Raw genomic sequence first — 17,431 nt, forward strand, 5'->3', positions numbered from 1 at the left:
GCTCACATGTATGCCAATCTGTGCTTCAGCCCATCCTGGTCTAGCCTGTTTCTAGCACCAGATCTTGTGCTCACCAGCAGGATCTGTGCCCAGCAGTGGTGATTCCCACGTTACCCTGCCAGGCCTGCTCTAGCAATAGTTCTTTCGTATGTTGGCAGGTGTTGCTACCCAGACTGGCATGGTTAGACTCAGTCCTGGCTCTCACTAGTGGGCACTTTGGCTTAACCCAACTGACCTGAATCCATTCTGGTTCATAGTAATGGGTACTACAGCCTAATGCAGCCTGGCCCACTCCCAAACCAAGCTTTCATGTGACTCAGTAGGCCCTGTAGCCTAGCTCTGCCTGTCCCATACCCATTCTGTCTCCCTGAGGATCAGTGACTGATGGAGTGTAGCCCAGTTCAGCCTGCCCAAACCCAGTCAGTGCATGTTGATGGATGATGGGGCCTTGCCCAGCATGGCCCACCCACAGCCTTGGTTGCCATGTTTACCAGTGAGAGTTACAATCCAGATGAGTAGTCCTGAGAGTTACTCTACTAGGCCTGGATCTTTTGTGTTAGCGAAGATTGTGGGTGCTTCAATTCAGCCAGGCATGGCCCCTCCATAGTCTCAGCTCCCACTGGCAGGTGTTGTAGTCAGCCCAGCTGGATGACCCATACTCTGTACTGGCTCCTGTGTGTTGCAGCAGGATCTGTGGCCTGGCCCAGCCTGACCTCTCCCCAGACATAGGCAGACACAAATGCTGACAAATGCTGCAGACTTACCTGACCTGGCCTGACCTCAACTCTGACACTTGTGCTCCCAAGTGGGATCTGCAGTTGAAAAGGAACATTCTCTAAGTTCCACTACCAGGCCAGCTCCCAGCTCCAGATCTTATGTGTACCCTGCTTGCCATCATCTGCTCTCAGTGCTGGCCCTTACATGTACTGGTAAGTGATGCAGAATGGCTTTTTGTAGCATCTCCCAGTCCCAGCTCCCACAAGAGTCATTTAGATTCCTTTCAGGTGAGTTATGTGGTCCAGCCTGGCTTGGCCCTTCACTGCCCCCAAGCTGCAGGTGCTGTAGTCCCACAGAGGTGAGCCCATATGTTCCCTATAGAATCTAGCCCCAGATCTGATTTCCTTGCATTCTGCTGTGTTCTGTAGTTGAGCCAGATGTGTAGTAACTCCTGCACTACAAGCAGATGGGCACTGTGACCTAGCCTAGCCAGTCATATTCTCCAGCCACAGCTTTTGGGAGTACCAGCAGGTGGTGGACAAAGCCATTTAACCCAGCCTGAATCTCTCATGTGTGTCAGTGCCTTGGCCTTATGCAGAAGTGCCCTACTGTTTTCCCCACTCCTAAACCATTGTATATTGGTTCCCTCACCTACCTGCAAGTTCAGTGGTCTGGAGGGTGGAAGAACCCAGAAGTCATTCCTTCCTTGTCAAAATGCACTCAGCAGTTCCTCTTTCCCAGGCCAGTCACAATGCTGCCTGCCATACAGAGACCAGAATGATGCATGCCTGCTGGGAATCCTCTGTATTCTTCACTAATCATGAAAAAAAAAATCAGAAGCTTTCCTGGCATGCCGGTATAGGTAATGCAGATTTGGCATTAGCCAGGCCCAAATCTTTGCAAGCTACTTGTACTTGTTTTCCTCAGCAGTGTAACACTTGCCTAGGTACAAAGCAACCTATGCAGTAGCATGGAGTTGGGATCCATTTTCAAGTGTTCCCCTACCTAAACAGTTCTCACACAAGAGCATGACTAAAAGCCGTCTAGGACATCCAAGAGAGGAATTGGATTTTATGGTAAGATTCCTTGTCTCACAGAGCAGTTGAGGAACAGGATTGAGTATGGGAGAGGCATCATTCATGTCACATTTGATCTCTACTTCTTGTATACGTCTGTGTGGATTGGTGAATCTTACTGAAGCGAAACTAAGAGCTGCAAATCTTGACACTTGAAATAAGGTTTAGGAATTCTTGTGGTAAATACTTAACTTTCTGATGATATTAGAGTTTTGCTTTGTTTACATAGTATTATTTTTTTGTGTGCTTGTTTGTTTGTTTTGGTTTTTGCTTCTTTTTTTGACAATAGGAAGCCAAGGATTCCCCAACCTACACTATAATTTTATGTTGTCTAGTGTAAACCTACTATTCTTTTTTTAAGATTCATTTTTATTTATAAGGCAGAGTCAACAGTTTTAAGGAGGTACAGGGCTTCCTAGCACCTGCTTTTTCATTCCCAAATGATCATAGTGACTGAAGCTGAGCTGTTTTGAAGCCTGGATCCTGGAGCTTCTTGTAGGTCTCCCATACTGATGCAGGTTGCAAGAACTTGAAAATCCTCCACTTTTCCAAGTCACATGCAGAAAGGTGGATCTTACTAGTGAAGCTTTACATGAACTGCTCCCATATGGGATGCTGGCTCCAGAGGCTCATGATTAAACTTCTACTCAACTGTGCTGACTCCTGAACTTATGAATGACATAGTGTCACCCTACAGAGCTGGTGGCAGAATAAATTATTTTCTCAATTTCATTTGAGAGGTTATGTGACAGACGGAAAGATTAGAGATTTATTATATGCATATATTATATACATTTTATGTATAATAAAAATGATTATTATACATAAATAATGAAGGATTACAGAGTGAATTCAATGAGAAAAAGATTTTTCATCTGTTTGTTGATTCAACAAGTAGCCCCAACAGCTGATCTGATGCCAGATGTCAGAACTTTTCTGAGTGTCCTATTTGTGTTGCAGGGGCCCAAGTACTTGGATGACTTTGCTTTACCAAACACATTATATAGAACTGGACTGGAAGTGGAGAAGCCAAGACTTGAACTAATGTTTTAATAGGAAGCTGGCACTGGAACATAGTAGAAAAAAATTAATTTATTGGCCATTGTGGCAATAATACAGCATGTAATGGAATGGGAATAAGCAAAGCCCTTCAGCCCTGCAGAATTTGGCACCTGGTATCTTACTTTCAATACTTGTCCTACTGGAGGGATCCCAATGCCCTATTGTAATAGCTTGGGGTGTCTGGCAACCAAATGCATGGGTGTTCATACAGTTTTTCAGTTTTACGAAATCCCATAAGATCTACTGAGTTGACAGTTTGGTACCCTATCCTGCCCTAAAGACTAATATCTCAAGAGGCTTAATCAAAACTCACATCATATAAAACATGTCATATGTATTCCATAATGTATGCACCTGTTACTGTGAAGAAGAGTGGAAGACTTGTTGCTAACAGAGTGGCTGTATATGTGAAATCATTTGTAAAAAGTTTGTACTTTGGTAACACTTGCTAAATTTCCCACCATGTGGCCATCCATGTAGATTTTACAGCTTCAGCCTTAAAGTAGTTTCCACTTCTTCTGCTTCTCTTCCTCTGGTCTGCTATCTCAGTGTCACTGTAGTGAGCATTAACAAGGCTCCAGGACCTCAAATATTGGAGTCTATATATGACAGTAAAACCAGGTATCAGGTAAGTATGGCCTGAAGTGCATTGGTCTCCATGGTTTTGGTTCAGAAATGGTTGAAAGGCAGAAGAAATAAAATTGGTGCTTTGTGACTGAACATCTTGAAAAGAGTGAATGTGCCTGGTGTTGTTTACAAGGTGAGTATCAGCAGTTGTAATTGTGGTTTTCATGAGAGAAGGCATGGCTTGGGTATGAATCCTTGAATGTTAGTTAAGGGAAGATATGCATAGTCACATATTCCCAAGTTCAGATCAGCTAGATTGTCTTAAGAAAATACTTACATTGGCCCTGACATGATGGTATAGAGTTTAAGGTCCTCACCTTGAATGCACCGGGATCCCATATGGGCACCAGCTCTAATCCCAGCAGCTTCACTTCCAATCCAAATCTCTGCTTGTGGCCTGGGAAAGCAGTCGAGGACGGCCCAAAGCCATGGAACTCTGCATCCACATGGGAGACTTGGAGGAGTTTCCTGTTTCCTGGCTTTGGATCGGCACAGCATTGGCTGTTGTGGTCAATTGGGGAGTGAAGCATTGGAAGACCTTCCTCACTGTCTCTCCTCCTCTCTGTATATCTGCCTTTCCAATAAAATAAATAAATCTCCTATTTACCTTTTTTTTGCCACCATTAAGATTTTATTTTTTTTGTTTGTGTGTTTGTTTTGTTTATTTATTATTTTTAATACATTAATTACATTGTATTATGAGACACAGTTTCATAGGTACTTGGGTTCTCCCCACCCCTCTCCAAACCCTCCCACCATGGTGCATTCCTCCAATTTGTTGCATAACCACAGCTCAAGTTCAGTTGAGATTCCCCCATTGGAAGCGTATACCACACATAGAGTCCAGCATCTTATTGTCCAGTCAAGTTCAACGGCTTCTTAGGTATACCCTTTCTGTTCTGAAGACAGAGCCAGCAGAGTATCATCCCAGTCAATTGAAAGCTCCAACATACCATTAGCAAAAATTTACATCACCATGGAATTAATTGACATAGTAATGAGTAACCAATATGGTAAAAGTAAATGCGAGTTCCTAGCCACCTTCTGTGACCACCTCACTTACATTTCAATTTTAGTTTATACACAACATATAACATACATAACATAACAAGTTATACATAACATCATACCATCTTAAATTAAGGCAAACATGTGGTATTTAACCTTTTGGGATTGGCTCATTTCCCTTTGCATTATGGTTTCCAGTTTGGCCCATTTGGCTAAAAAGAACTGCATTTTGTTTTTTTTAATAGCTGAGTAGTATTCCATGGAGTAGATGAACCAGAGCTTTCTTATCCAATGCTCTGTTGATGGGCATTTTGGTTGCTTCCATGTTTTTGCAATTACTGATTGTGCTGCTATGAACATAGGAGTGCATGTTGGTTTCTCATAAAACAATTGTTCTGGATATATTCCTAGGAGTGCTATTTCTGGATCATACGGTATGTTGATTTTGAGTTGTTTGAATATTCTCCATACTGATTTCCATAGAGGCTGTACCAGCCTGCAGCCCCACCAGCAGTGGAGTAGGGTTCCCTTTTCCCCGCAACCTCGCCAACAAGTGTTGTTGGTGCTTTTAATCATGTGGGCCAGTCTTACTGGCGTTAGGTGGTACCTTATTGATGTTTTAATTTGGATTTCCCTTATTGCCAGGGAACTTGAGCATTTTTTCATATGTATATTTGCCATTTGGGTTTGTTCCTTTGTGAAGTGTTTGCCCATTTCCCATGCCCATTTCTTGAGTGGCTTGTTTGTTTTGACATTTTGGTTGTTTTGTAGCTCTTTGTATACTCTGGAGATTAGCCCTCTATCACCACTGTCGTGCGCGAAGATCTTCTCCCATTCTTTTTTTTTTATTTTTTAAAATTAATTACATTGCATTATGTGACATAGTTTCATAGGCTCTGCAATTCCCCTGTGCCCATGCCCATGCATCCACCCCCCATGGTGGATTCTTCCACCTTGTTGCAGTATTACAGTTCAAATTCAGGCAGGATTCTTTCGTTGTAAGCCTATACCAAGCATAGAGTCCAGCATCTCATTGTCCAGATAAATTCATCGGTTTCTTCAAAACAACATCTCCGATCTTAAGGTAGAGCTAGCAGAACATCATTCTGATCAATTAAAAGCCCCAACATAACATCAACAACAATTTATAACATTATGGAATTAATTGACATGGTGTTGAGTAACCAATATGTTAAAAAAATACAAGTTCTTAACCACATCCTGTGACTGCTTCATTGACATTTCAATTTTAGTTTTTATACAACCAGCTTCTATGGCAATAAGGTACTATTCAGCTATCTTGTGTCTATTTTCACTTTAGTATTTAGCAGTTTATAGTGTTGAAGCATAATTTTGCTGAACCTGGCAGTTTTTAAGGTTATAAAACTGACTTATAACTCTAACAAGGCATATGCTAACAGTTTAGGTGCATAACAATTTTAGGAGAGGTGTGCAGAGAAAGCTTCAATACCCTAGTGAGGAGTAACTAATCATTTGTCTCCTACCTAGTAAGATATATGTAAATCCACGCAATAAATAAATATTAGAAAAAGAATAGAAAGGAAAATACATTGCTAAAACTGCTCACATTTTCATGGCCAATGAAACCTGCAAACACAACTTTAATTTTGTGGAAATGGGGATGCCAATAATTCATTTTGAGTAGTTTTCTCCCTGTTCATATCTTACATGTAGGGCAGTACCCCCAAACATGAATTTCAAACAAAAATTTTATATGTAATACATGTAATGTATTATATATGTAATCTATGTAATATATTATATATGTATATATAATATATAATATTTAATATATAATTTATAATATCTAATATAAAACATATATTATATAATATATGATATATGATATATAATATATAATATATAACATATAATCTATAATATATAACATATAACATATAATATATAATATATGACATATAACATATATAATATATATGTATATTATATATGTGATATCTAATATATATTATTTATATAAAATTAAAAATGCTATATATATATGGTGTGAAGGCAGATTTAAGAAGGGCCATGTCCTAAATAGGATATGGCTTATAGAAACAGAATGCAAAGCCTAAAATTGAAAGCAAACTGCAAGAATAATGACATCAGAGACTCTTAGTGACTCCCATATTTGTTGGAGGCAGTTATGCAACAACTTGTACTCAAAGCAAAGAAAAATTATTTTCCCCAGTTTGAACCCAGAACAGGAATCTTTACTGTATTTGAGTGAATGAAATAACTTGCAGGCATTCCAGCCTGAACCTCTCAGTATCATTGTCATTTGGGGGAGATTTTCAGGGACTCAGTCCAGGATTGGGGCTTTGAAGACTTCAGAGTCTTTACCAAGTCATTACAACTTCTTGGTGGAGTTGTTGTAACGAGGAAGTAGATAACGAGATCTGCTGTTAATCATTTGGCTATGTGTTACCTCCCTAGCTTGTCTATGCTGGTATCTGAGCAGGTGTCCACTACTTTACAGATATGGCACCTCTACACATGGCCTTTTTAAGAAGCTGGGAATTCCTGGGCCAACACCTCTACCTTTCCTGGGGACGCTCATGGAGTACCGCAAGGTGAGTGTCATTTGAACTGTTGTTTTTCTTCACATATTTGCATAGACTGTTGTGGTTTATGAAATGAAGTTCTCCACAGGGGACATGTTTTTTTTTTTTGACAATCTTCACATAATTAGGGTAAAAACCTTCAAAACCTACAAGAAGATGGGTAAGACAATTAGCTCCGTATTGTTTCCTTCATATATCTGATGTAAAAGGGGATTTTAAGGCAGAAGCCCCACCCAGTCTCCCACTCACCCCAGGTCCCTGATGTGGGGCATGCTCCGAGGATCTTTCTCAAGTGGTTTTGATAGTTCAACAGTTATGAATTGCTGCCAATCTCGCCACTCCAAGCATGATAAAGTCGTTGAAGAATCCACTGATTGACATAGTTCATCTTGGAGTCTCCATTTGCCCAGTTTTTCGCTGCAAACACATAGCTGAGGTGGTTTACTTATTCTGCCCTCTATCTTTTCTTGGTTAGGGTTCTGAGTCCAGCAGTTCGATTGGAGGGATCCCCAACGAAACTTTGCCTGAGGTGTTCCCAGACCAGATTCCTGTATGTACTAGCAAGTCCAGGGCCTGGCAGAGTCCATTGCCACGATCAGCTGGTGGTTGCAACTGCTGGGTTGGTTCCGTTTTCAGCCCTGTTTTCCACTGAAACCAATGGGTGCTACAGTCCAGCCTGGTTCTGCCCAGCACTACTCGGCTCTCACACAGACCAGTGTGGCCTCAAGTCTAGACAGAGCGACCCACAATAAATCCCCCACCAGGCCCACCCACTACCCTGGTTTGCCAGTATGTGCAGCAGACCAGACCAGTCTGTCCCACATCCCATTTGGCTCTCGTACATGTCAATGGATTTTGCAGCTTAGTTCCATCTAACCAACTCAACTATCCAGCCCTCACGGATGATGTTGGCTGTCTCTGTCTAGCCACCCCAGTTCCTGTTCTACTTTGTGTGCCCTTCCATGCGGGTGGTAACCCAAGAGGGAGGAGCCCTCTATTTCCCTCTATTTCCCTCCCTGGCCACTCCCACTCCCCGGATTATGCACTCTCCAGGTGGTTCTGTGGCTTAACTTGACAGAATTAACCCTCAGTGTCAGCTACTGCTGTGGCTTAGCCCAAACAACCCTCACCCACTCTAATTGTAGATTACACCAGTAGGATCAATCAGCCAGCCTGGTTTTTCCCTGATCTGGTCCACATGCAGTGCACAGGTGTTGTAGCCCTGCCTAGTCTGGTCTGCTCCCATCCCACCTCACGCTCTCCAGTGGGAGTAGTTGTCCAACAAGGGAACCACCCCTTATTCCCCTGCCGGCTCTGCCCCCTCACTTCTTGGTTGTCACATGTGCTGTTGGGTGCTGTGGTCACATCCGGCACAGGCAACCTCACCTTGGCTTTCTGTGTTGTGTACTGCTTTTGTTGCAACCAAACCTGGCTCGACCAACACTGTTCTGGCATCTGGATTAGCCAGTGGATGATGCGAAGTGATTCAGCCTGATCTGCACCCAACCCTTGCCAAATGTATGCCAGTGGGATAATTTTGATAGCCTGTTCTGGGCTGTTTCCTTTCATGCGTCTTGTGCTTACTGCAGGGTCTGTGTCCCGCCAGAGGAGTTGCCCAGGCTCCTCCATCAGAACCCCTCAGAATGTCAGATTTAGTGCACACCAGTGGGTCCACGAGCCAGCACCACTCAGTTCACCTCCTGTCCTAGTAGGAATAGTGGCTTTTCCTGACTGTCCCTCAACCCAATCTGGGTCTTGCTGTTGGGTGTTTCAGCCCAGCCACGGATCATCCATACAGCTCACACATGGCTTAGTAGTGGCTGAGACCCAGCCTAGTCCATCCCACATCTACCCTGGTCCTCCAGAACACCCGAAGGTGTTGCAATCTGGCCTGGCCCGTTGCATCCAGTCCACACTTGTGCCAAGGGAGACTGCAACTGTATCCTGCCCAGAACGCAGCCTCTCTTCAAGTCCATGCACCCTTTGGTGGGCACCTCAACCCAGCTAGGGTGTTGCCTTAGTTCCCCAACTGGTCCTGTTCCCAGCCATAGATGGTTGCTCTGACTCAGCTTGGCGCTGCCCCTCACCTGTCCCGACCCTTGCCTTAGACACTGTGGCTTAGTGTCAGTGGCTCACGTAGACCAGTAGGTGCAAGAACCTAGCTCGGTATGTCTTGTGCTCCATCCTGGCTTCTGATTTTACATATGGGCGAAGGTTTGCTCAGTTTTGCCCAGTATGCCCATTCCATTGCCATTTCATACATTGACCAGCTGTTGGAGCAACTTTGCCCAGCTTGTCCGACTCCCAAATCTGAATCACGTGTTCACCAGTTGAACTATGACCCACCAGGGGAGTTTTCCAAGTTTCTCCACTAGATTCCCTCCCAGACGAAGTTCTCATACATGCCATTGGGTTTTAGGCCAGTGCCCGGCATAGTCTGGCCTTCCTTTTGGCCTTGCATGAGCTGGTGAACATTGCAGCCCAGCCCACCCCACACCCTATTCAGAATGCACATTCGGGTTCTACTGCCTTGACCAGTCTAGACTGTTGTCAGTTCTTTAATCTGTGATTGATGACAGGCTCCTTGGTCACACCTAGTTTAGTCCATCACCACTCCATCTCTTGAACTAACCCATGGGGTTAAAATTTCCATATGGTTTGGTCCACACATCCCCCACAGAATCTTCCCCCTGATATGGTTCTTTTTTTTTTAATTTATTATTTTTATCACAAAGTCAGATATACAGAGAGGAGGAGAGACAGAGAGGAAGATCTTCCATCCAATGATTCACTCCCCAAGTGAACCACAACGGACTGGTGCGTGCCAATCCAAAGCCGGGAACCAGGAACCTCTTCCAGGTCTCAGATGTAGGTGCAGGGTCCCAATGCATTGGGCCGTCCTCGACTGCTTTCCCAAGCCACAAGCAGGGAGCTGGATGGGAAGTGGAGCTGCCAGGATTAGAACCGGCGTCCACATGGGATCCCGGCGTGTTCAAGGCGAGGACTTTAGCTGCTAGCCCATGCCGCCGGGCCTGCTGATATGGTTCTCAAGCGTGTTTGTTAATGTCATGGCCCTGCCTAATGTGACCAATCTCCACTGGGTCCGTTCTGTTTCCAGGCCTGTCATCCACTTGAACCAATGTGTAATGTGTTCCAGCTCAATCCTGCCCACTTCTTACTCCATCCTCACGCAAACCAGTGGGAGCTACAGCCTAGTTGGGGCGTCTCCCCATAACCCCCCACCAGGCCTGCTCCCTTCCCTAGTTCCCATGCATGCCAGTATGTACCACAGGCTTGTTTAGTCTGTCCCACATTCCATTAAGCTCTGGTACTTGTCAATGGGCATTGAAGCCTGGTTCAACTCAACTAACCTACTATCCAGCCCACACACATACTGGCAGGTGCCTTTCTGTCTAGCCATCCCTGCCCTTGTCCTGGTTTTCATGCTCTCCAGTGGGAATAGCTAACCATGAAGGAGGTGTCCAGTATTTGTCTACTAGGCCACTCCAACTTCTGGATTACGCACTCTCCAGGTGGTTCTGACATTTAACTTAACAGAATTGGCCCTCGGTGCCAGCCTCTGCCATCTGATGTGGCAAAGCCCAACCAACCCTCACCCACTCTAATTTCCTGATTTCTGTTCTTTTCTGTGAGTTGAGGATTGCTTCATCCTATCCAGTCCACCCTCTTCTGGTCGCATCTCGGCCCACCCACATTCTATTTTAGGATGCACCTTCGGGTGGTGCTGCCTTGACCTGCCAGATTGCCATCGGTTTCTTTACCCATAAGTGATGGCAGGTGCCATGGTCACTCCTAGCTTAGCCCATCGCCACCCCAGCTCACGAGCTAGCCTGTTCTGGTGCCAGGCTCTGCCTGCTTGTGGCCCAGCAGCAAGCTATATTTCCATAGGATTGGGCCCACCATTCCCCCATAGAGTTTACCCCTCGACTAAATTCTCTCGCTCACTAGTTGGTATCTTGACCCTGCCAAATGTGACCAGTCCACTATTCCATCACCCAGTCAAGTAATTGTACCTAGCCCTGCCAGACGGGCCCCCATCCACAGCTTTGGTGTGGACTGGTGTGTGGCATTCAGTGATGCTTTATGCTAACAGCCCATCTCAGGATTCCTAATTTGGCTGGGGAATCAGTCTGGCCCAAATAGATCTTTTGTATATTCCCCTTGAAATCATCAGATCTCAGTCCGACTCTTGCCCTGAAGTTTCCTGACCATGTTACTGGTAATCACCAAGAATTCATGCCTCTCCTATACTAAAGCTGGCCTTACTCATGGGTGTCCATATTGTAAGAACCCCAGAGCTTGCCACTGGGCCACCAGCAGGCAGAGCCTGGCACCAGTTGATGGGCTGGCCACCCAAATCTAAGGACTCAGTCACTGCCTTTCGGCAGCGGCCTTGGCCTGAGTCCCCCGCATAGGATCCCACCTGGCAGGAGCATCCCGCCACAGCCACACTGTGGGGAATTGCAAGCTGCCCCCAGCCCCCAGTCCCAAGGCCCGGAGTCCTGGAATCCTGACAAGTTTTAATTTACTAACGTACTGACAGATGTTTGGATCACTTCCAGGTGATGGAGAAGTTTAGTCTGGGCTCAAAATCCTATTTGCCTCAGTAAAAGAGGACATTTTGGAGTCTGGTATGGTGGCCATGTAGCTAAAGTCCTTACCTTGAATGCTCCAGGATCCCATACGGGCTCTGGTTCTAATCCCAGCTGCTCTGCTTCCCATTTAACTGTGTTTGTGGCCTGGGAAAGCAGTTGAGCATGGCCCAACGCTTTGGGACCTGCACCCACATGGGAGACCTAGAAGATCTAGTGGATCATGGTTTTGGTTCAGCAAAGATCTGGCCATTGTGGTCACTTGGGGAGTGAATCATCAGACACAAGATTTTCATCTCTGTCTCTCTTCCTATCTATCTTTCTTTCTATCTGTTTGACTTTGCAATAAAAATAAATGCATAATTAAATAGGGAATGTTTGTGTTTCATCAACACTCGATGCTCAGCTGTGACTTGATATTTACACTGTGTGAGCATTATGAAGAGAACTTTCAGTTTTCTTTGGCACTTTCTCAGGAACATAAAGCAGAGCTTGGTATTTGGACAATGCAGCATGTGGACACCATGTTGACTCATGAAGCTGTATGCTCAAGATTCCAGTTTTCCTGACTGTAGCAGAGGTCATAATAATGTTTGGTCTCTTCTCCATGCATAGCTTTGAAACTTTAGTTTATTAGGCACATAGCTATTTACAACCAGAATATTGAACGTATTTTGTGTATTTATTTGTTAACAAGTAGTTCGGGGAGAGGAGATTCAGCTTTGATGTGCATGTGTACTCTGCAAATGCCTTCAATACCCATGACTACACTGGGTCAGAAGTTCAGACGTTCAGCTGAATCCGGGTCTTCTGAGTAGAATGGAGGTACCCTGTTAGTTGAGCCATCCCTCATGCAGCCTAGGATGTGTAACAGTGGAAATTTAAAGTGAGGAGGCAGGCCCAGATATGTGACACAGATACTCAACTATAAGAGAAGTGACTTAGCTACTATGCTGGAATACAGGTCCATATGCAGTTATTATAAGATCCTGGGTCGGTTTTTAGCCTAGCAGTTAAAAACCTTGCCTTGTAGCACAGGAATCCCATATGGGCACTAATTCTAATATCGGTGGCCCTGCTTCCCTTCAACTCCCTGCTTGTGGCCTGCAAAAGCAGTAGAAGATGGTCCAAATCTTTGGGACCCTGCACCCTTGCAGGAGACCCAGAAGAGGCTCCTGGCTCCTGACTTCGCACTGGCTTAGCTTAGGCCAATGTGATCACTTGGGGAGTCAATCATTGGATGGAAGTTCTTCCTCTCTGTCTATCTGATTTTGTAATAAGAACAAATATATCTTTAAAAAATAGTATGCTGGGTTCTGTGTGTAAAGGTGATATTTGCTCCTCTTGCCCATACTGTGATCCAAAACTGGAAGGTGAGTTCACATGCATTCTTTCACCAATGCATTTTCTTACTCAAAAAGCATACCCAAGAGTGACCTACATTTTTGAGAACAAAAGAGATTAACTGATGTCTTTAGCTTCTTAATTCTGTCAGAAGTCTAGAAATTTCATGAGATCTAGAGAAGTGAGTGGATGGATCCCTGTGAACCTCACAGCTTTCCTCAAGTCTCAGTTTCCTCAAGTGCTTATGGAGGAAAATAATTGCTGGTTTAGGAGATTTATGGAGACCACAAAGGCCCAGGAAAATTCTTCACAGTGACAAGGGTTGCGTCATATCTGTAGACAAGGTTAAGCCACCGGGTTTCCACAATATTTAGGGAAACTCAAGATTGCCTTTAAATTCTGTACTTCAAATGTCTTCTTTCTTTTTCTCCCAGGTATCTGCAAATTTTGAGATTCTGAATAATTAATGTGTAATAGTATTAAGCTAGTTGTAATTGCATTTTGTTCAGTTTACTTCAAATGTATCGATATCAAGTTTACTCTGTTTACAATAATAATCACATATCATTTCATTTCCCTTCACAGGGTGTGTTGGATTTAGACATGAAATGTTTAACCAAATATGGAAATATGTGGGGGTGAGTATTTGGAAAGCTTCCTCATTCTGGTGAGGTACTCACTGTATAAGGGACAACCTTAGCTCAGAGCCTTTTGATTTAAGCTTATCCAGGTTAAAGTTGTAAAGGCTTGTTCTACCAAAGACTGCATATACCCCACGTGTCAGTGTCTGAATTTGGTGTAAATGTTGTAGGTCATCAACGTTTTCAGCTGTTGTTGACCAAGGGACCCCAATTTGAACAGGGCATGGTTGTTTTATATTTTGGTTACTTTTGGATCAATAATTGAGTATAATACACTTTTCCAGGACATTCTAATATGCGATTGTGTCCACATGATAGCATATCTTCTGTCTGTTGATTCCTTTTATTTATTTTTTGAAGGTTATTCTATTTTTTTATTATATTTTGGACAATCTTGACATAGTTAATTATGGTAAAAAGGTTCAAGGGCTACAGGGAAGTGGGTAAGACTATTATTTCCATATTGTTTCCTTCATGTATCGGAGGTAAGGGGGGTTATTGAGGGAGAGGCCCCACCGAGTTTGCCACCAACCCCAAGTCCCGGTTGCAGGGCATGCTCTGAGATACTTGCTTAAGTGGTTTTGTTAGTTCACCAGTTATGAATTGCTGCCAGCCTTGCCACGCCAAGCACTATGAGGTCGTTGAAGAATCTACTGGTTGACACAGTCCAACCTAGGGACTCTGTTTGCCCAGTATTTCGCTGCCAACATATAGCTGAGGTGGTTGATTGACTTGTTCTTTCTTCTTTCTTTTCTTGGTTAGGGTTCTGAGTCTGCCATTTCAATTGGGGAGATCTCCAAAGAAGCTTTGCCTGAGGTGTTCCCAGACCAGATTCCTGTATGTACTAGCAAGCACAGGGCCTGGCACAGTCCATCACCACAATCAGCTGGTGGTTGCAGTAGTTGGTTTGGTTCTGTTTTCAGTCCTGACTTGCACTGGAACCAATGTTGCAGTCCAGCGTGGTTCTGCCCAGCACTACTCGGCTCTCACACAGACCAGTGTGGCCTCAAGCCTAGACAGAGCGACCCACAATAAATCCCCCACCAGGCCCACCCACTACCCTGCTTTGCCAGTATGTGCGGCAGACCAGACCAGTCTGTCCCACATCCCATTTGGCTCTCGTACATGTCAATGGATATTGAAGCTTAGTTCCATCTAACCAACTCAACTATCCAGCCCTCACGGATGTTGCTGAGTGCCTCTCTGTCTAGCCACCTCAGCCCCGTCCTAGTTTTCATGCCTTCCTGTGGGAGTAGTGACCCAAGAGGGGGAACCCACTATTTTCCTCCCCATTCTCTCTCAGTCCCGGTTTATGCACTCTCCAGGTAGTTCTGTGGTTTGACATGACAGAATTAGTCCCCAGTGCCAGCTTCTGCCAGCTGATGCTGCAGCTAAGCCCAAACAACCCTCACCCACTCTAATTTATGCTTGCACCAGCAGGAATAATCAGCCCAGCCTGGATTTCCCCTGATCTGTTCCACATGCAGCGCACAGGTGTTGTAGCCCTGCTTAGTCTGGTCTGTCCCAATCCCAGCCCACGCTCTGCAGTGGGAGTAGCTGTCCGGCGAGGGAACCAGCCACTTAATACCCTTGCTGACTCTGCCCCCTCCCTTCCTGATTCTCACACGTGCTGATTGGGTGCTGCAGTCACATCCAGTACAAGCAACCTCACCCTGGCATTCCATATTGTGCACTGGTTTTTGTCGCCACCAAACCTAGCTCGACCCACACTCTGTTCTTGTGTTCAGATTTGCCAGTGGATGACATGAACTGATTCAGCTGGGTCTGCCCCCAAACCATGCCAAGTGTATGCCTGTGGGAAACTTTTCATTCTTAGGGTGGGGGGTGGCCTGAAACTTCTGCAGGGTGGCGGCTGCAGGAGGCACCCCTTGGAGGTGGAATTCGGCCAGGGACCCAGGCCAAATCCATGGCCCTGAGGTGGTGGGCAGGTCCTTGGCTTTGGGCAAGCTCTGAGCTTTTTATGATACGGAATAGCTGCTTGGGGACACCCATGAATAGGGCCAGCTTTAGTGTAGGTGAGACAGGATTCCTGGTGCTATCCAGGAACAGGGGCATGAAACTTTAGGGCAACAGTCATAGTTCCCCTTGGCACTAGTGTGGACTGGGACTGGATGCACCAGGCCAGGCCAGACCCCAACACAGTCTGGTGTCCTGGAGGACCAGGGTAGATGTGGAACAGACTAGGCTAGGTCTTAACCCCTACTGAGCCATTTGTGAGCCATATGTGGGTATGGACGAGCCATGGCTGGGCTTAAACATCCAACAGTATGAACCAAAATGGGTTGAAAGTCAGCCAAAAAAAAGCCACTGTTCCTGATAGGACAGGAGGTAAACTGAGTAGTGCTGGCTCATGGACTCCCTGGTTTGTGCAAAATCTGGCACTGGGAGGGGTTCTGATGGAGGAGCCTGGGCAACTCTTCTGGCAAGTCACAGTCCCTACAGGTAAGCGCAAGAAGCATGATAGAAACAGCCGAGATTAGGCCATGGAAAGTTTCCCACAGGCATGTTGATTGCTTTTAACAAAGTATCTAAATTCTGTTACCTAAAGAGCATATTTAAAATGTGATTTTGAAAGAATGATTATTGGTCAAGCTGGCATGTGGTATAGATGGTTATTTCTCCACCTATTAGTCATGGCATTTTATATGAACTCCAGTGTGTGTCCAGCTGCTGCACTTCTGATCTGACGCTCTGCTGACTGCTTGGGAAAGCAGTGGAGACTGACTCAAAAACTGGACCCCTAACCCACATGGGAAACTAGAAAGAATCTCCTGTTCACATGTTTGCTTCAGTTCAATTCTGGCATTTATGGCCAATTGGGGAGTGAATCAGAAGATTGAAAATTTTCCTCTTTGCATCATTCCTTCTCTCTGTGGAATTTACTTTCAAAAAATGAATGAATGAATTGAATTCTTTAGAAAAGAGAGAATAACTGAGAGATACAAGTAAATATGTTGTATATATACATAATATCTATGCAATATATATGCCTATATGTATGTATTAGTCTCTGCAAGTGTATGGGTTTTTTTTTTTTTTTTTTGGTTTTCAAAAATTTAAACCAATAGCTTTTGCAAAGATAAGTATACAAATTTCTTTGCCTTTTTTCCCCCTGAATCTAGTGAGTAAACATAGGGTTATTTAAACTACTTGGTCCTCTCTTGGGTTGATATACTTGATGACATACAGGGTACACTTTTCATTTTCAGCATTCATAAAGAGGTATAACTGATAGGATTGGAACCTATGTGCAAATGGGAGAAGATTTCGCCTCTTCCTATTTTTTTTTTTAATTTCAGATCTTGTCTCATCAAACTCTTAGAGCTGGTCCAGGAGCTTCTGAGGTAACATGGCGTACAAAAGTGTTCTAAGAACATGCAGCACTGGACCTCTTTTCACTCAATCCTAAATTCCCCTTGCAGGATTTAGTATTTGTCAGTCTTAAATGATTCACTTGCCTTTGTGTTTTAATTGCATAATACCATTTTTTTAAAAATGCAAAAGAAGAGCATCTCTGCCATTAGTTGTTTCATGCCACCAATGCCAAAGAATGCTGGGGGTGGTAGGTGGGGGGAGCCAGGAGCATAATCCAGATCTCCCATGAGGGTGACAGGAAGCAACCACCTGTGTGATCACCTTCTGTACCTCAGGATCTTCTTTGACATAACATGGAGTCTGGGGTTGGATCTTCAAATAGAACCTAGCCAATGCAGTATAGGATGTAGTGACTGACT

The 17,431-nt window shown here is 44.5% G+C and overlaps 1 protein-coding gene across 2 annotated transcripts in view; it reads left to right on the forward strand.

The window, feature by feature from the left end:
- Nucleotides 1-17,431, forward strand: part of LOC131483202 (cytochrome P450 3A6-like) — a 58,489-nt gene that overhangs the window by 2,352 nt on the left and 38,706 nt on the right. The window contains exons 2-4 of one of the 2 annotated variants that reach the window (XM_058680612.1): nt 6,994-7,091; nt 9,050-9,064; nt 13,637-13,673. In XM_058680612.1, coding sequence (XP_058536595.1) covers nt 6,994-7,091; nt 9,050-9,064; nt 13,637-13,673 — 150 coding nt within the window. Of the gene's footprint in view, nt 1-6,993; nt 7,092-9,049; nt 9,065-13,620; nt 13,674-17,431 lie in introns of both variants that reach the window. The other variant, XM_058680614.1, reaches the window with a different exon arrangement.

This window comes from Ochotona princeps, chromosome 24, assembly GCF_030435755.1.
Source record: "Ochotona princeps isolate mOchPri1 chromosome 24, mOchPri1.hap1, whole genome shotgun sequence".
Classification (NCBI taxonomy): Eukaryota; Metazoa; Chordata; class Mammalia; order Lagomorpha; family Ochotonidae; genus Ochotona; species Ochotona princeps.